The sequence below is a fragment of the Moschus berezovskii genome, chromosome 23, assembly GCF_049115385.1.
Source record: "Moschus berezovskii isolate FMDL1 chromosome 23, NW_MosBer_1.0, whole genome shotgun sequence".
Classification (NCBI taxonomy): domain Eukaryota; kingdom Metazoa; phylum Chordata; class Mammalia; order Artiodactyla; family Moschidae; genus Moschus; species Moschus berezovskii.
The window spans coordinates 38,363,749-38,383,842 of record NC_142482.1 but is presented as its reverse complement, the minus strand read 5'-3'; the positions used below and the strand labels follow the sequence as shown (position 1 = coordinate 38,383,842).

Sequence of the window (20,094 nt, the reverse complement as noted above, 5' to 3'; positions counted from 1 at the left end):
GCTAAAGTTTATTTTGTCTCATGTAAGTATGTCCAAACCAGGCTTCAACAGTATGTGAACTGTGAACTTCTAGATGTTCAAGCTGGATTTACAAAAGGCAGAGGAACCAGAGATTAAATTGCCAACATCTGTTGGATCTTTGAAAAAGCACGAGAGTTGCAGATAAAGATCTACTTTCTCTTTATTGACTACGCCAAAGCCTTTGACTGTGTGGATTACAGTAAACTGTGTAAAATTCTTAAAAATATGGGAATACCAGACTGCCTGACCTGCCTCCTGAGAAATCTATATGCAGGTCAAGAAGCAACAGTTAGAACTGGACATGGAACAACAGAATGGTTCCAAATTGGGAAGGGAGTATGTCAAGGCTGTATATTGTCACCCTGCTTATTTAACTTATATGCAGAGTACATCATGAGAAATGCTGGACTGGATGAAGCACAAGCTGGAATCAAGATTGCCGGGAGAAATATCAATAACCTCAGGTATGCAGATGACACCACCCTTATGTCAGAAAGCAGAGAAGAACTGAAGAGCCTCTTGATGAAAGTGAAAGAGGAGAGTGAAAAGGCTGGCTTGAAGCTCAACATTCAGAAAACTAAGATCATGGCATCTGGTCCCATCACTTCATGGGAAATAGATGAGAAAACTGTGGAAATAGTGGCAGACTTTATTTCTTTGGGCTCCAAAATCACTGCAGATGGTGACTGCAGCTATGAAACTGAAAGACTCTTGCTCCTTGGAAGAAAAGTTATGACCAACCTGCTGCTGCTGCTAAGTCACTTCAGTCGTGTTTGACTCTGTGCGACCCCATAGACGGAAGCCCACCAGGCTCCCCTTCCCTTGGGATTCTCCAGGCAAGAACACTGGAGTGGGTTGCCATTTCCTTCTCCAGTGCATGAAAATGAAAAGTGAAAGTGAAGTTTCTCAGTCATGTCCGACTCTTAGCGACCCCATGGACCGCAGCCCACCAGGCTCCTTTATCCATGGGATTTTCCAGGCAAGAGTACTGGAGTAGGGTGCCATTGCCTTCTCCGACCTAGACAGCTTATTAAAAAGCAGAGACATTGCTTTTCCAACAAAGGTCCATCTAGTCAAAGCTATGGTTTTTCCAGTGGTCATGTATGGATGTGAGAGTTGGACTATAAAGAAAGCTGCTGCTGCTGCTAAGTCGCTTCAGTCGTGTCCGACTCTGTGCGACCCCGTAGACGGCAGCCCACCAGGCTCCCCCGTCCCTGGGATTCTCCAGTCAAGAACACTGGAGTGGGCTGCCATTTCCTTCTTCAATGCTTGAGAGTGAAAAGTGAAAGTGAAGTCGCTCAGTCATGTCCAACTCTTAGCGACCCTATGGACTACAGCCTACCAGGCTCCTCTGTCCATGAGATTTTCCAGGCAAGGGTACGGGAGTGGGTTGCCATTTCCTTCTCCAAAGAAAGCTGAGTGCTGAAGAATTGATGCTTTTGAACTGTGGTGTTGGAGAAGACTCTTGGGAGTCCTTTGGACTGCAAGGAGATCCAACCAGTCCATCCTAAAGGAAATCAGTTCTGAATATTCATTGAAAGGGCTGATGTTGAAGCTGAATCTCCAATACTTTGTCCACCTGATGTGAAGAACTGACTCATTGGGAAAGACCCTGATGCTGGGAAAGATTGAAGGCGGGAGGAGAAGGGGACAACAGAGGGTGAGATGGTTGGATGGCATCCGCGACTCAATGGACAAGAGTTTGAGTAAACTCTGGGAGTTGGTGATGGACAGGGAAGCCTGGTGTGCTGCAGTCCATGGGGTCGCAAAGAGTTGGACATGACTAAGCGACTGAACTGGACTGAACTGATTGAGCTTAAGTATGTCTACCTCTGCTTTTTTTTTGTTTCAGTTCAGTTCAGTTCATGAAATATATTATTCTGGCCCTTCACTTCACACATGCCTCTGTGTGTTTAGAGTTGAAATAGGTCTCTTATGGGCAGAATATGGTTGGATCTTGTTTTTGAATCTATTTAGCGTTTATGTACCTTTTGATTGGTGAATTTAGTGTGATTATTAATTGATATGTAAGGGTGTCATACTGATTTATTGTCTTCTTATTTGAGGGATATTTTCATTGTTTTTTTTCCCTACTGTTTCTGCCTATCTTTGTAAGTTGGTGGTTTTCCATGGTGATGTACTCAGTTTCCTCTTTAAAATATTTTTGTGAATCTACTCTAGATGTTTGCTTTGTAGGTTGAGTGAGGACTACATATAATGTTTCACAGATACAGGAGTCCATTTTTATGCCAACAGCAGCTTATTTTCATTTGTTTAAAAGGCTCTGTCCTTTGATTCTTCCATATATATATATATATATATACTTTTTTTTTTTTTGCAAATCTTTTTAATGTCTGGCTGAGGAGAATATGGCTGAATTCTCATATCTGCTTCTGCATTCAATTGTTGTAATAGGCTGTTTCAACTGAGTTATATGAAAAAGATCTGACCTTGCATATCAAATATTTACTTTGAATCCCTTTTTATATTTTTCATGTCACAGCTTATATTTTTATGCTATGAATTTGTCAAAGAATTATAACTATAGTTATTTTTAATGCTCTCTCCCTTTAACTTTTATACTGTAGTTAAGTAGTTAACATTCAAATACAGACTTATACTTTTCTAATTCTGTTAAATTTTCACCTTTACAGGAGAATTGTGTACTGTCAGATATTTTTATGTAGCTGATAAATATTTTTTCATTTTAGCCTGAAGAATTAGATTAGATTTTCTTGCAAGGCAGGTCTTGTCATGGCAAACTCCTTCAGCTTTTGTTTTTTTGAGAAAGCCTTTATTTATTCTTCATTTCTGAAAGATAACTTTGCTGGATAAAGTATTATTGGTTGATAATTTTTATCTTTCAGCACTCTGAATATGTTATTTCACTCTCTCCTGGCCTGTAAAGTTTCTGCTAAGAATCCTCTGATAGTCCACTGGGGGTAACTCATTGTAGGTTACTTTTTCTTGTCTGCTTTTAAGATTCTTTATCAGTGATTTTTGGCAGCTTCGTTATAATGTGTCTTGGAGAGGCCTTTTAGCATTGAGATAATAAGGTGTTCTATTAGCTTCATGGATGCCTATGTCTAAGTCCATCACCGAGTTTGGAAAGTTCTCAGCTATTTTTTAAAAATAAACTCCCTGCTTACTTTTCCCTCTCTTCTCCTTATGTTACACCAGTTATTCTTCTGTTTGCTTTTTCAGATTGAATCTGATAGCTCTTATAGGGTCTCTTCACTTAAAAAAATCTAAGTTCTCTATCTTCTTGTAACTGAATTATTTCTGTATTCATGTCCTCTAAGTCATCTGCTCCATCTTCCATTTGGTCTGCCTTGTTACCTTTGCTTTCTATTGCATTTTTCATGATGTTTCTTGGTATACCTAATTTTACAAAGTGAAAAGAAAGCATGGACTTTACACAATACCTGGAAAAAATGTGTTTACACTGAGGAAAATGAGTATTTATATTCTAGAGAAGGGGTTAGCAAAGTATAGCCAATGGAATAAATCTATCCAGCCTGTCACATATACGCATACATCCTGCGAGATAAGGATGGAGCTTACATTTTAAAAATGTTTGAAAAAATAAGAATAATATTTTGTAAGGTGTGAAAATTATATGACGTTCAAATTTCAATGTCTACAAATAATGTCTTATTGGGAAACATCCATGCTGTTTCTTTTACATATTATTTCTGACTGCTTTTGTGTTACAACAGCAGAGTTGAGTAGTTGTGACAGAGACCTTATGGCTTACAAAACTTAAAATATTTATTATCTGTCCTCTATAGAAAAGTTTACTCACCTGTGCCCTAGAGGAAACTAAAATACTAGAAATAGATTAGCAATTTTACTAGTAAGTACCTGAGGTATTCCTGAAAATCAGAACAAGAAGGTATGTTAATTTTTGGATCAGAAACACAATTCTTCCCTACTTCCATTTCCTTGATTCTTTCTTCTATGGTACCATCAAGATCTCCAGTAGGATAGAGTGCTGTAGTAGGACCCAGATTCCTGAATGTGTTGTAAGAATCTGATACTTCCTGCTACCTTAATGACTCACTGTGACTCAAGTTACTGTCATCCCCCTAGTTGATCTTACTGCTTTCACCCTTGTCTGCCAGTCAACTTCCCAATATAGTAGCTACAGGTATCCTTTTAAAGTTTCAGTCAGATCGGATCACTCTGGTTAAGATCCACCAAAGATTCCTCATCTCGTTTAAGCTAAAGTCATTACCGTGCCTTTCCAAGGAAGGCCTTAGAACACTATCCCCTCATAGCTCTCTGATAGCTTCTCTTTATCTCTTTATGCTCCAGCATGTGATTTCTTATTTTTCCTCAAAGAGTTCAGAAATGTTTCTATCACAGAGTGGTTTGCTCATTGTCCTCTCTGCCTGAGATACTGCCCTTTAGATATCTGCCTGGCTAATTCTCTCACCTTTTTCATGTTCTATTTCGTAGCTCTATAAGTTGCTGAGAATGGGGTTTTGAATTTCCCAGCTGTAATTGTGAGTTTTATTGTTTCTTTTCTCATTCTTATTAGTTTTCTTTCCCGTATTTTTAAAAACTTTGCTTGGTGCATACATATTTGGGTTTTCTATGTCTTCTTGGTGTTTTGATTTTTTTCTTATCTTAATGTCATGTCCCTCTTTGTTTCTGGTAAGTTTTGCTTTGAGGTCTACTTTTTGTGATATTAATTTACCCACTCTTGCTTTAAAAATTGATACTTTCATAATATAGATTTTATATTCTTTTACTTTTCTTATAATTTTATAGTTGGATCATTAAAAATATACTATGCTAATTTTTTAGTAAAGCATTTTTAAGAGCAGTTTTAAGTTCACAGCAATTTTAAGAAGAAAGTATGATTTCCCATATTCCTTCTACTGCTACAGATGCACAGCCTTCTGCATTATCAATATCCCCCACCAGAGTGGTACATTTGTTAAACTGACGAACCTAGATTGACATATCATACTCATCCAAAGTCTGTAGTTTACATTATGATTCACTTTATTTTTATCTTTGTCTGATTTATTTCACTTAGCATAATAGCCTCTAGATCCATCCATGTCACAAATGGCAATATTTCATTTTTATGGCTGAGTAGGATTGCAGCCATGAAATTAAAAGATGCATATTCTTTGGAAGGAAAGTTATGACCAACCTAGACAGCATATTAAAAAGCAGAGACATTACTTTGCCCACAAAGGTCTGTCTAGTCAAGGTTGTGGTTTTTCCAGTAGTCATGTATGGATGTGAGAGTTGGAATATAAAGAAAGCTGAGCACTGAAGAATTGATGCTGTTGAACTGTGGTGTTGGAGAAGACTCTTGAGAGTCCCTTGGACTGCAAGGAGATCCAGCCAGTCCATCCTAAAGGAGGTCAGGCCTGGTTGTTCATTGGAAGGACTGATGTTGAAGCTGAACCTCCAATACTTTGGCCACCTGATGTGAAGAACTGACTCATTTGAAAAGACCCTGATGCTGGGAAAGATTGAGGGCAGGAGGAGAAGGGGACAACAGAGGATAAGATGGTTGGATGGCATCACCGACTCAATGGACATGAGTTTGAGTAAACTCCATGAGTTGGTGATGGACAGGGAGGCCTGGTATGCTACAGTCCATGGGGTTGCAAAGAGTTGGACACGACTGAGCAACTGAACTGAACTGAATATTCCATGATATATATATATATATATATATATATATATATGTATATATATCTTTAAAAATAATTTATTTTAATTGGAGGCTAATTACTTTACAATATTGTAGTGGTTTTTGCCATACATTGACATGAATCAATCATGGGTGTACATGTGTCCCTCATCCTGAGCCCCCCTCCCACCTCCCTCCCCATCCCATCCCTCAGGTTTGTCCCAATGCGCCGGCTTTGAGTGTCCTGTTTCACGCATATGATTCACTTTTGGTGTGATATATTCTATGGGCTTGGGGAAATGTTCAGTGATATATGCTGCTGCTACTGCTGCTAAGTTGCTTCAGTCGTGTCTGATTCTGTGCGACCCCATAGACGGCAGCCCACCAGGCTCCCCCATCCCTGGGATTCTCCAGGCAAGAATATTGGAGTGGGTTGCCATTTCCTTCTCCACAACATTATATTATCATACACAGTATTTCATTGCATTCAAAATGATTGTGTTCCACCTATTCATGTTTCCTTACATCTTTCTCCACTCCACACCTCACCCCTGGCAATGACTGATATTTTTACTGTATCCATAATTTTGTCTTTCAAGAATGTCATATAGTTGAGATCATACAGTATATAATCATACAGTATACTTCCCTTGTGGCTCAGATGGTGAAAGCATCTGCCTACAACGTGGGAGACCCGGGTTCGATCCCTGGGTTGGGAAGATCCCCTGGAGAAGGAAACGGAAACCCAGTCCAGTATTCTTGCCCGGAAAATCCCACGGACAGAGGAGCCTGGCAGATTATACAGTCCATGGGGTCGCAAAGAGTTGGACACGACTGAGCGACTTCACTCCACTATACAGTATATAGCTTTTTCAGATTGGCTTCTTTTATTTAGTAATATGCATTTAAGTTTCCTCTCTGTCTTTTCATGATTTTATAGCTCATTTCTTTTTAGTGTTGAATGATATTCCATTGCCTGGATGTACCACAGTTCGAAGAACATCTTGTTTGCTTCCAAATTTTGACAATTACAGATGAAGCTGCTATGAACATCTGTGTGCAGGTTTTAGTGTAGACATACATTTTGAATCCCTTGAGTATAAACCGAGGAGCATGATTGCCAAACTGTATGTTAAGAGTATGTTTAGACTTATAAGAAACTGCCAAATTGGCTTCCAAAATGGCGATACCATTTTGCATTTCCATCAGCAAAGTTGCTTCATATCCCTGTCAGCATTTGGTATTGTCAGTATTCTGATTTTTGACCATTCTAAATAGGTATGCAGTGGTATCTAATTTTTAATTCACATTCCTTGGTGACATATGATGTTGAACATATTTTTTAATGCTTATTTGCCATCCATATACCTTCTCTGGTGAGGTATCTGTTAAGATCTTTAGCTCATTTTTAAACTGGTTTTCTTATTATTGAATTTTAAGAGTTCTTTGTATGTTTTGGATTACAGTGTCTTTGCAAATTTTTTTTGTCAGTCCATGGCATATTTTCTAATTCTCTTGATAGTGCCTTTGCAGAGAAGAAAACTTTAAAGAAGTCAGCTTTTCAGTTATTTCTCTTATAAATTCTGCTCTTAGTTTTGTATCTAGAAAGTTATTGCCATTCCCAACATCATCTAGATTTACTCCTATGCTATCTCCAAGGAGTGTTAAAGTTTTGGGTTTTATATTTAGGGATGTGATCCATTTTGAGTTAAGTAAGATCTGGGTCAAGGTTCATTTTTTGCAAGTGTGTGAGCAGGTGTTACAACACCATTTGTTGAAGTATATCTTTGCTCCAGCGTATTTGTCTTTGCTCCCTTGTCAAAGATTAGTTGACTTTATATATTCAAGTAGGGCTATTTCTGGGCTGTCTGTTCTGTTCCACTGATCTATTTATTTATTTTTTTCACCAGTGCCACACTGTCTGGATTACTGTAGCTTTATATATAAATCTTTAAGTTGGGTAGTGTCGATCCTCCAATTTTGTTCTTCTCTTCCAATACATTGTATTGGCTATTCTGTGTCTTTTGACACTTCATATACACTTTAGAATCAGTTTTTCAGCATTTACAAAATATCTTCCTAGGATTTGATTGAAACTGCATTGAATCTATAGATAACTTTGAGAAGAACTGACATCTTGGTTATATTGAACATGGACTATCTTTCCATTTGTTTAGTTATTTGATTTCATTCATCAGAGTTCTGTAATTTTTGTTTTTCAATTGGCCCATTCAGACCAACTCTTTTTGGAAAATGGAGACATGTTCATTTTTTAAACGTTCGCCTGAGTATTACAGAAGTTCTTATTCTGTTCTTTCAAGGAAGGAGAATCAGAAAAGGCTTCTAGAGTAGTGCTCCTAACGTTTACTCTCTGAGCAGCAGCGGTGGTTCAGGTTTAGATATGAAGGAGGGGACAAAGATCAACTTTTCTTTCTATATTCAACTTATTTTAATTTGTTTTTCTTTGTTTACATTGTGCATCTGTCCTTCTTTATACTCTCAGCTTACTCATATTTTCTAATTTTATTTTTCTACCTTTTGGAATTTTTTTTTGTGACCTTATATTTCAGATTAAAATATAAATTTGTTATTATGTTATATCCATGGTCTTTCTGGTGATCTGACTTCAGCATATTTTGCCAGCATTGTTTCTTTTTGTTTCTATTCTATAAATTAATTCTTTAACCAAAGGAACAATTATTTTTTCTTTATCCTTGACATATGGTTTCCTATTTCTGTAGGCCTTTAATTTACAGCCCTCATCCCTAAAACCCCCCAAGCCCAACAACCCTCCAAACTATTTGCAACCTGAAGTGATACTAAAAAGTGTGGAAGAAAAGTGGTGGAAAATAGTCACTCAGGGTTCAGACTGGTAGGCTGTTAAAAGTATCAGGGCAAATAAAGGAACACAGGTATTACAGATTGCCAGAAGAAACTGAGAAAGACGATTAGAACTTACCAGCTGCCACTGGACCAATTACTAAAAAAGAAAAATAAATTATTATTTAAAAAAAATGATGTACTTGGTTCCCATTGAAAACCCCACTAGGAACATCAGAAAAGGGACTTTTGGGAAACATTACATCTTATATCAATATTCTATTCTGTATTAATTCAGTCTTAACTCCACTTGAATAACCTAAATATCGAGATCATTTTTTTTTTTTGTTCAGTTGCTAAGTCATGTCTGACTCTGCGACCCCATGTCAAACTCATGTCCATTGAGTTGGTGATGCCATCCAACCATCTCATCCTCTGTTGTCTCCTTCTCCTCCTGAACTCAGTCTTGCCCAGCATCAGGGTCTTTTCACATCAGTGGCCAAAGTATTGGAGTTTCAACATTAGTATCAGTCCGTCCAGTGAATATTCCAGGTTGATTTCCTTTAGGAAGTCCTGTTTAATGGGTTATATGAGTGAAATTCACTTTTCTAATGAAATAATTTTTGTTTTTAAGATTTTTAACTAGGGCAAGACAACAACCTTTTAGGAGAATGGTCACCAGTTCAAGATTACTATTTTAAGTTTCTCTTCTTTTTTTCTGTCTTTCAATATTCTCTCTCCATTTCAAATCTCTAACCACCATGTCAGCTCTCACCGTATTGCTTTTGCAGTAGAGAACGTTTATTTATAATTGTTGATTTAAAAATTTTGTCATAATTTTTCAATTTTTTTTGAAATTTTGTTTTCTTTTTTAATCAGAAATTTTAAATATGGTTTAATAAGTAGCATGTGTGAAATGTAACCATTTAAGATTAGAGTTCTTACTTGCACATCTTTCAGGGGTATAGAACAGGGAAAAACCAGGATCGGTTACAATGACAAATGAAAAGTCTCAGGAGCTTCAATTCCTGATCTTTTATAGGCCTAAGTCTTTCATATATTTAGAGTGGGCAAATGGAATTGAGTTAAGCTACTCTTACTTTTCTTCTCGATTATTATGAAAATTTAAAGTATTTATTTAAATTTTGCTCCTTCTATTTTTTTCTACTTCAGAATCTAATCTCATAATGTGTATATTCTGTTCTTCACTTTCTGTTATGTAATTCTTCTAAGTCCATCACTTAATTTACTTATTCCTTGTCTTATCTTGGAAATATTTGAGCTAAAACCTTTGCTATTTTAGGACATTTTTTTCTATTAAAAATAAGGCCATATTATGTCTGTTCTCTTTATTATTTGCATGAATATATTTCTCACTTAATATCAATAATTTTGGGAAATACAGAAACATTTAAAAGCAAATGAGATGGGAAAATATGCTACTTAGATTTTTGCATTAATAGGAGTGATTATAACCAATCAAAGCATGGGACTGGAACCCTGTGGGGGCCAAAGGACACTAGGATTGCTAACCAAACAGCATGTTGGTGGGTTTGGAAAAGAACTCTACTCAACCTAACACAAAACTCAAGCTTCTAAAAATTCAATTACTAATCATATTCTCTGTAGTGGAAGAGGAAAAAAATTCCTGAGACCACTTTCTCTTCTAAGAAGGAAACTGCAATGAAACATCATAAATCAACCCCTTTACTGTTTTTGTCCAATAATTGAGGGCTGAAGGACAAATGTGGAGGCATTAATATACCCACAACTTCATATAAATAGGAAAGCTGGGGGATGACATGCAGTAATTGTTATGGTAGAAGTTATTAATATCTAGGTATTATTAATAGCTTACATTATTATAAAGTATTAACATTTCACAGTTATAGATAAGCATTATTTATGAATTATAAGCTAATAGTGACTGTAAAGACTGTTATTACACTAAGTTAAAGATTTATTCTTTGCTCATAGGTCATTTAGAAAAGAGTTGAAATATAGTCATTAGATAGAATGACTGGCCTTGTATGTGGAGGGGATATGAAAAGCTGCTGAAAAATAGGCAGCTAGTGAATTTATACCTAAAATCTCATCCAAGTCAAGGTCATACTTCCACCTAGTGTATTGAACAGAGTTTGTATTAATGCCATTACTCTTGAAAGTAGTAAAAATGGCGAAACATTTTATCATTTGATAAGAATAGCCTGAAAGAGATGGGAATCCCAGACCACCTGACCTGCCTCTTGAGAAACCTGTATGCAGGTCAGGAAGCAACAGTTAGAACTGGACATGGAACAACAGACTGGTTCCAAATAGGAAAAGGTGTACGTCAAGGTTGTATATTGTCACCTTGCTTATTTAACTTATATGCAAAGTACATCATGAGGAACGCTGGGCTGGAAGAAGCACCAGCTGGAATCAAGATTGCTGGAAGAAATATCAATAACCTCAGATATGCAGATGACACTACCCTTATGGCAGAAAGTGAAGAGGAACTCAAAAGCCTCTTGATGAAAGTGAAAGAGGAGAGTGAAAAGGTTGGCTTGAAGCTCAACATTCAGAAAACAAAGATCATGGCATCTGGTCCCATCACTTCATGGGAAATAGATGGAAAAACAGTGGAAACAGTGTCAGACTTTATTTTTTTGGGCTCCAAAATCACTGCAGATGCTGATTGCAGCCATGAAATTAAAAGACGCTTGCTCCTTGGAAGGAAAGTTATGACCAACCTTGATAGTATATTAAAAAGCAGAGACATTACTTTGCCAACCAAGATCCGTCTAGTCAAGGCAATGGTTTTTCCCGTGGTCATGTATGGCTGTGCGAGTTGGACTGTGAAGAAAGCTGATCGCCAAAGAATCGATGCTTTTGAACTGTGGTGCTGGAGAAGACTCTTGAGAGTCCCTTGGACTGCAAGGAGATCCAACCAGTCCATTCTAAAGGAGATCAATCCTGGGTGTTCATTGGAGGGACTGATGCTAAAGCTGAAACTGCAATACTTTGGCCACTTCATGCGACGAGTTGACTCACTGGAAAAGACTCTGATGCTGGGAAAGGTTGGGGGCAGGAGGAGAAGGGGACGACGGAGAATGAGATGGCTGGATGGCATCACCGACTCTGTGGACATGAGTTTGAGTGAACTCCGGGAGTTGGTGATGGACAGGGAGGCCTGGCATGCTGTGATTCATGGGGTCGCGGAGAGTCGGACACGACTGAGCGAGTGAACTGAACTGAAGAATAGTCAGTTTCCTCACAACTCTTAGAGGGCACTTAACTAATGTCAACCAAGAAGAAGCTCCATGTGACTGCCAAATAAAGAACTAAACTCCTAGAGGTATTTCAAAATCTTGTGTCAAAAACATAAAAATAGATCTCTCTCTGGGGTGTTAATTTGAAAGAATAATGTAGTCTCTCTGACTAAAAGAGTTAGAGAGGCTATCATCCTCTAGTAACTGGAACATGAAATTTTTAAGTCTATGTTAGGAGACATAGGTCAGAGGGTAAAGTATGTATATATACATGTTTCCTAGGAATTTGAGAAAAAAGAATTTCACGTTCACTGGTAATTTTTGAAAAATTATTTCTTTTAAAAGTTCTCCACTGCAAAGTATGTTAAAGTAGACCTCGAGGATAGTAGGAGAAAGGTATCAGATGTTACCATATTCAAATGTAGCTCATAATTTTCCTGCCTCTCTCTTTTGGCGAAGAGATTTGACTTCCTGCTCTTGTCTCTTCATCGTCAGATTTTCCTCACAGCTTGACTTGTATTGATGAAATGTTTAAATTGTCACCAGCACTTTTTTCTCCCTATTTTTTTTCTGTCATTAAGGATTTATGTTTTCCACTAATTTATAAATAAATTAGTTGTTCCAGTAATGTGGAATAATGGGAATGAGAATATCAAATTTTCAAGGAAATGATTAAAGACAATCCAAATAAAGATAATATAAATTTAATTTTAAGAGACATTAAATAGTTTACCCACAGACACACGGCTGGTAAGTGTTTTAACTGAGATTTGATTGGTCTGTCTGATTCCTTTCTTAAACACTGAAATATATTACCTTTCCTTGTTATTTTTTTAACAAATTAGCATCATGCAAATTGTTTTGTTCCATATTTAGAATAATTCCTTACAGCATGTATATGGAAATGGAACTATGAATTTAAAGGATACTCTGTTCTTTATATCTTGCAACATACTGCCTCTGCACGTTTGCTTTCTGAAAGTTACATTAATTTAAATGAGATCAGTGATGTATCAATATATAATACTTAACAAAGCAATGCTGACATTGCTTATTCTATTTAAATTAGTTTCTTCTTTGGGTGAAAAATACTACCTCAAGGTCTTAATTTTCTATCCTTTATTTTTTTTACCAGTCATTGGGCATACTGGTTTTGAAATTTATCAGTAACTTAAGGGTACTGGATAATGGGGAGGCAAAGTGGGTTGAAAAATGTGAATATGAAGTCCTTTACTTGAGGGCTAATTTTCAAAAAGACATTGGAATTAAGAAATAGATGAATAATAACTTACCAATAGGTACTGGAGTAACTGGCAGAACAACATGAAACAAATATATAACAGCAGAATTTTAGGATCAAGAATATAGTTACCTTCCTTGTTTTTCCAAGGCAACAGAGAGATGTTTGAAAGACACTAAACCTCCCCCAGAAAGAAATCCAAAATGGAATAAGAGGAATTAGCATTTCTTTGTGGTGAAGTAGTAGTCCTAGTCTGATGTGACTGTCTTCAGTGTATTTCAATGGAGTATAAGGGCTAATAACATAAATGCTTATGTCATTCTTTTTCTTTCTTCTCTAGTATACAGGATTTAAATCATGTGGAGAACTTTCAAAAAATTTGAATGCTAATTGCAATTATTCTCTCTCCTCTTCCCACACCTAACGTATCATACTGAGTTTCCCTCTATTTTTTATTGGTATCTCCATATTTATTTTATCCCCCCTATATATCTTTCCTTTTTGTAGTATGGAAGATTCTTGTTATTAAAAGTTCTTGGAATAGTTTTAGAAAACAATATTTTTTATACTTAGTCTCAATCAAATATTTATTCTTTTTATTGAAAAATTAATAACACAGCAGGTTGCCAAATAAAAGAGAGAGAGACTATTTATAAATAAAATAAATGCAATTGGTCCTATTTGGGAAAAATATCTCAGTTTACGATCCCAATTTGTACCAAATTTATGAAATGAAAAAGGACTTACTGATAGGTACTGCTGCATGTACTAAAATTCAAACAGAAATGATTAGTATGGGTTGACATTGATAACCGAATTGACACTGATAATAGAATTCTTACTATTTCCAGACAAGAATTTCTGGGGTGAAAAAGGAAGAATAAGTTCCAAACTTTTTACATGAGTTATTTTAATCTTTCTTGTACAGTAACACAATCATTTTAAAAGGGTAAGAAAGGGGGAGGCTATTTTCCTTTTATCATCTAATTTCTCATGGAAATTAAACTACTACAGAGCTGGAAAAGCCTCATATCCCCTGTTTACTCTTTCATGGGAGTTTTCCCACTTTTCTCTGTCATTCCTGTCTTACGTTTTGTTGAAAACATATTCTTTTCTTGAAAAGTCAGTAGAGCTAATCCCAAGATTTTCTTGGCATTCTTAATAATTTCTGCTTATCAGCTTCATCTTCTAGATATTATTTAATAATCCAAGTGGGAAGAAGTTGGTCTGTGTGTTTTCAAAAATTAATGAACATAAGCAATTCCAGCTGTCAGAAATGAAGATCGACTTCACTTTCCCTGTGTTTCTCCTTGGGCAATAAAATATAATCTCTATAGTGTCCTTATCATAAATCTCTTAAAATATATGAAGTCTAGTTTGTTTTAAGTAGGACGTTTTAGCTTACTATGATAAAAATCAATCATGTTAATTTTTCCCACTTATTGTTGTAATCTGTGCTTTGTATAGAATCGTAAATATTCTAGTAGGATTCTGAGGAAAGGGTGTGAAAAATATAAATGTCAATTTTTTCCTTGAAATGGAAATGATCATTTTTAGGAAAAAGCCCACAGTGAGTACATAACAAATATCAAACAGGAAATTTCTTAGAATTGCAGTTGTCATTAATGTAGATATAGAGAACATGGCTCTCATTGATCTAATTGATATTGTTTGGTAAATAAAGATGGAACTATATTCTATAATACTACTGAAACATATTTGTCAGATACAACAGTTCCATTTCTAGAAGTGAGAGAAATAAGCTACATTTTCTTCCTATTTTCCCCAAATTCTCTGGATGAGAAACATGTCCAGAATTTTCAAATCTACATATGAACTCTAGGACAGTAGTGTCATTTTCTATTTTTGGTCCCTGCTATATTCCTAGTGCCTGATAAAACCTCAATAATTATATTTTTTTGAATGAGTAAGATCTCAATGAATTTAACTTTGCCAGTTCAGCTTTATTTCTGTCTTATGCTTTTTAAATTTCCGACCAAAGAGAACTTATAAATTCTAATAAAAATACTAACAGTTAACTAACAGTTAACTTTTTTCCATAGGTAACAATTAAAAAAAAATGTTCAAAAACACTTCCAACTCCAGGTCACCTTTAACCTGTTTGTTATTTGCCATTTGTGAGTTTTTAACTTTCAAAATATTCATCAGTGACTAGAGGAAGTTAATATTAATAGAGAAATGGAAAAACTTGAATGTCAAGGTCTTACTTGTTCAGAAAAGGATATAATCAATACAGGAACCAACCCCAGAATTGATGGATAGATATAAAACTTACTTGGTGGTTCTTGCTTTACTGTAAAAGAGAAATAAAAAAATTAATGAGACATGAAGAACAGAGTTACTTCTCAAACTCTTTATGCTGAAAATTTTAAAAAACAAGACTTTGAGAGATCACCAAACTCTCTATTTAGAATCAGTTAAATTAGTGGGAGAATAAATGTCTTCAGATTATTCTGCTCAAGTACCTTTTAATTTGAGTGCTTTTTTGGAAAGAAAGGATCAGAGTGGAATCATTGGAAGATGCTATTTCTTCCTTCTGATTTTTCTCTGCTAATTCAAACTTTCCAGTAAGATTTTTATGTCACACTTTATTGCCTCCTTATTATTATTCCTTTTTTTCTCACCACTTCTTTGGAATGATTGTATTGATTTATCATGATCATTACTGTAATTCTTATTTGCTAATTACTGTTTTTTAGATTAATTTTAGGAAAGTTCTCTTTTTCTCAGTCACATAGATATCTTAGGGCTGGCGACTCCCCCTTTGAATGGGATGAAAGCAGTACTTGCTTTTAGATTCTGGTAAATAAACCTGAATTTGAATCCCAACCTATTCTGCTCATAATTGTGGGGTCATGAGCAAGTTACCTAGTCTTACTACTTCCTTCTTATAGAAATAACAATATTTATCTTCTATAATGTATATGCATATATAAAGCTAAGTACAGTGCCTGGTACCTTGTAAGTACGTAACAACTAGTATTTGTTATCATAGTATCCCATAGTGTACCAATTAGTTTCAATTATAGTCTGCAAATGAATGTTGATAGTTCAAAATGAAGCAAGCTACTGAAAGTACGAATAGGGAAACAAGAAGCTAGAAGGAGAGAAATGCTAGAAAAAAAACAAACCATAGAATCAGAAATATAAATCTTAAGCCTTGGTAAACTTTCACACTAAAAACAAGGCACAAAAGGGCCTCCTCTAGATACCATGAAGCACCAGTGATAACAATAGAATTGAGAGAAACATGGGACCTACCTTTAGATTTTTCAGGTCTTGCTTTAATAAAAAAGCAAATGAACAAATTAGTGTGATTGTCTAATGAAACAGAAACACATTTTCAATGATGTTATGATGATCATTGTAGACTGAAGAGTAGTGAAAAGAAAAAAAGAGATTCTGCAAGGACCACTTTCCCTTGGAAATGTTATTGAAGAAATGGTCCATAGCTAGTGATGGATCACTCTTTCTTTTCCCATCTAGGTCTCTGATTTTATTTAATTATCTGTTGTTTCAATTTCAGTAACTTTTTTCATTTCAAAAATTTCAACTTTGTTCTTTTTTATAACTTCGTTCTTTTAATGCAGTTTGGAATCCAAACTGCATTAAAAATATATATAACTTCTTCTTTTATCTTTTTTTAAACATGGATAGTCTGTATTTTATTCCCCACGAGGGAAGTCACAACCTATCAGAGCTCCCGTCTTTGCTGCTCTTATGATGTTATCTTAGCTCTACCATATGCTATATGCCATATCAACTGCTTTACGGTTCTAACTTTTCTCTCTCTCCTTAACCTCTTCAATTAGACTTTTGTTTCCCCTCAAACCTATTAAGATTGCTAATAACCCTCATTTTATAAAATTTAATGACCAAGTCTCAGTCCAAATTTTTATTTCTTAAAAGTTTTAGGTGCAGTTGTTTATATACCCTTTTCATCTTGAAATACTCTCTTGAGTTCTATAACCCACTCTCCTGGTTTTTCTTCTTCCTCCCTGCACACTCCTTCTTTCTATACTTTGCTAGATTTTATTCTTCTTCCCAACCTCTAAAACTGGCGTTTCTGAGCACAATTCATAGCATTCTTATCGTTATAGTCACTGTTGGTGATCAAATTTAGTCCAGTGGTTTTAAAATGTTATCTCTACACTAAATTTGTCAAGTTCATTCTCCACCTGTTCTCTCCCTAAAGCAAGGGGAAGAGGATGTGAAATGGGACTGTCTCTATTACCCCCACATTGACTACTGAGATAAAAATCTAAGGAAAAAGTGGCTATAACCTCTCATATTTCCCCCCTCATACAACTTAGGTGAGACAAACCCATAGGAAGGATTGCACGACTCAGAAGCATAGTGGGAAGGGATTCCTAGAGCTGTGCAATGCAGAGATGCTGATCTAAGGCTTTAACAAACGATGGCCAAATTAGTTCTTCTGTCCCACATATCATCCTTCTTCCAAGCCTCCATAAGCACACAAGTTTAAGAGGAAGGAGATTTAAAGCAGTCTTCAGTGTTGTGGAGAGTTGACTAAGAAACGATGCGGGATAGGAAGGTATAGTGATTTCCTTCCTGAAAGCAAATGAGAAGGACTTCAAGAGATTTGCTTACAAAGACTGGGGCGGGGATTGTCTGTGAGAAAAGGTGTGTGGCAAACCATTCCCTAATTGAATGTCTGGTTGGTGGATTTGCTGATTTGTTTTGTGCATTTTGAGCATAAGGAAAAGAAAATTGAAGAGAGGGAGCAGTGTACAGTGAGAAGGATGCCTTGTAGCAGCGGGCATCTTCTTCCTTTTTCTAGCAACAAGGATACTTGAGCTTCTTGAAGGTCAGGTGGGCATTGTGGAAGATATCCAGGCTTGAGCTTTGGTACTGGTACTTAACTCAAGTTGGTGGCCTACTTGATGAGGGTATCTCATCAATGACAGACTATGAGATATACTGTCAGGGGGACAGAACTAAGGGGTTTTGAAATAGTCCAGACTGGAGTCAGTACTTCCATATCAAGGATAGTGCAGTAGAACCCTTAGAAATGGGCAAGCTCTTGTAGATTCCTTCCAAGAACTAAAACATGTATTCTACAAGTTGCTGTTTTTGTTCAGTCACTAAGTCGTGTCCAACTCTTTGTGACCCCATGGACTGCAGCATGGCAACTCTGCATCAGATGACCACAGTTTTACCATTTGTGGGAAAATTGGGTAGAGTTAAGTAGCAGCTGTGTTCTTTAGACTGTATATGGTCTTCTAATTCTCCATAATTCCTAAGGGATGTATTTTACCTCATTCAGTTATTACCTTTCTGGCCTCTGTTGACATCTAAATTTTTAACTTTGACAGGCACTTTGGGTTTTAATATTAATGTGATTTTTATTTCAATCTGAGAACCTAGGGGATATTGGGCTTGCATAAAAATCACTTATAGGTATGAAAACCAAACTCAAATTATGGAACACTAGAACAGTGAAAAATATGACTTCATGAATTCTATATTAAACATCACCATGGTTTGGTTTAGTCGCTAAGTCATGTCTGACTCTTGCAACCCCATGAACTGTAGCCTGCCAGGCTCCTTTGTCCATGGGATTTTCCAGGCAAGAATACTGGAGTGGGTTGCCATTTCCTTCTCCAAAATATCACCATGGTCAGTGCTTTAACTGGTTTAAATATTAAGTCACTGTTGGTATTTGTAATCTGAGAAGTTAAAAGCTGAAATAATAGGAACTCCTATAGTTATGTATCAAAAAGGTCATTTTGCTTTCCTAGTCTTGAGGCCTTTGGGTAATATGGAAGCAACTGAATATGAGAAACATGAGTCTCAGCCTTTTGGCTAGTTAAAATAGAAACATCTAAGCTGAGAAAAAGTCTCACATAAGACAGATTGATAAGTAAAAACTTACTTGAGGTTCTCTGTGAAATCACTGAAAAATAAAAATAAATCCATGTAATTTTTCTTAAATACAACAAATATAATATTATCTAATGTATTCTGTCTGTGTCTGTGAGGGGAAGACTTGGGTGGGAATAAGAAGAAAGCATCTCAAATGGCCATAGAAAACTGTTGCAATGCAAAATTAGATATGAGATTCAGCAGTGATGATTTAATGATGAAGTCAAAGCAGGGTTTTATCAAAAGTCTTTTCATATACTGGATCTGAACAACTTTGGGTATAGTACCAGGCAAAGATAACTGGATATTTCTGTTTCCTTTGGATAGCAATGTATTCTTTGAGGGAACACTCAAAAGTCTGTCTCCATTTAAACATCATTTTGAACTACCTTCTCTCTCAAAAAAATCTGCCTACCTCTGCTTTTTCATAATATTCAGTTTTTTTTTTTTTTTTGTTGACAAATGCTACCTTATTCCTTCTTTCTGTTCTGTCTGCACCACATGGCATGCAGGATAGTTTCCTGACCAGGGATTGAACCCCTGCTCCCTGCACTGGGAGAACAGAGTCTTAACCACTAGATTGCCAGGAAAGTCCCTAATCAGTATTTTCTTAAATTATGTATAATGTAGGGGAAAGTGTTAGTCACTCAGTCAGTCATGTCCGACTCTTTGTGGCCCCATGGACTGTAGCCCACCAGGCTCCTCTGTCCAGGGGATTCTCCAGGCTAGAATACTGGATTGGGTTGCCATTTCCTTCTCCAGGGGATCTTCCTGACCCAGGAATCAAACATGGTTCTCTCATATTGTAGACAGACTCTTTACTGACTGAGCCACCAGGGAAGCCCTTAATAATAATGCCCATAAAATAATGTAAGGGAAGCTGAGTAATAAGAAAATAAGAGAGCAATGAGAAAATCAAATCACTATAACAGAAAAAAGTCCCTCAGACTTTGAAGACCAAACAGAACCAAAGTAGAGAAAGAGATGTTATACTTACTTATGGGTGCCAGGGGCAGGCCTAAAAAACAAATTAGATATCAGTGGATATTTGTTTGAAAAAAGCAACTTTCTTTTTAAGGAATTATATTTGTGTAGGGGAGAAGCTTATTTGTTCCATAAGCTCTTTGTTTAAATTATGGTTCTATGACTATGTATTCTTGGGCCAGGATGTGGCCTCAGTTTCTTAGTCTTTACAG

General features: G+C 36.2%; 1 protein-coding gene across 1 annotated transcript in view; it reads right to left on the bottom strand.

Annotated features, from left to right (window-relative positions):
* The window catches only part of TSBP1 (testis expressed basic protein 1), a 63,815-nt gene that overhangs the window by 10,512 nt on the left and 33,209 nt on the right, over positions 1-20,094 (bottom strand). The window contains exons 24-30 of the mRNA XM_088831303.1: positions 19,896-19,916; positions 18,909-18,929; positions 16,274-16,294; positions 15,288-15,305; positions 13,739-13,759; positions 13,044-13,061; positions 8,640-8,660 (exon numbers count right to left, since the gene is read on the bottom strand). Coding sequence (XP_088687429.1) covers positions 8,640-8,660; positions 13,044-13,061; positions 13,739-13,759; positions 15,288-15,305; positions 16,274-16,294; positions 18,909-18,929; positions 19,896-19,916 — 141 coding nt within the window. The remainder of the gene's footprint in view (positions 1-8,639; positions 8,661-13,043; positions 13,062-13,738; positions 13,760-15,287; positions 15,306-16,273; positions 16,295-18,908; positions 18,930-19,895; positions 19,917-20,094) is intronic.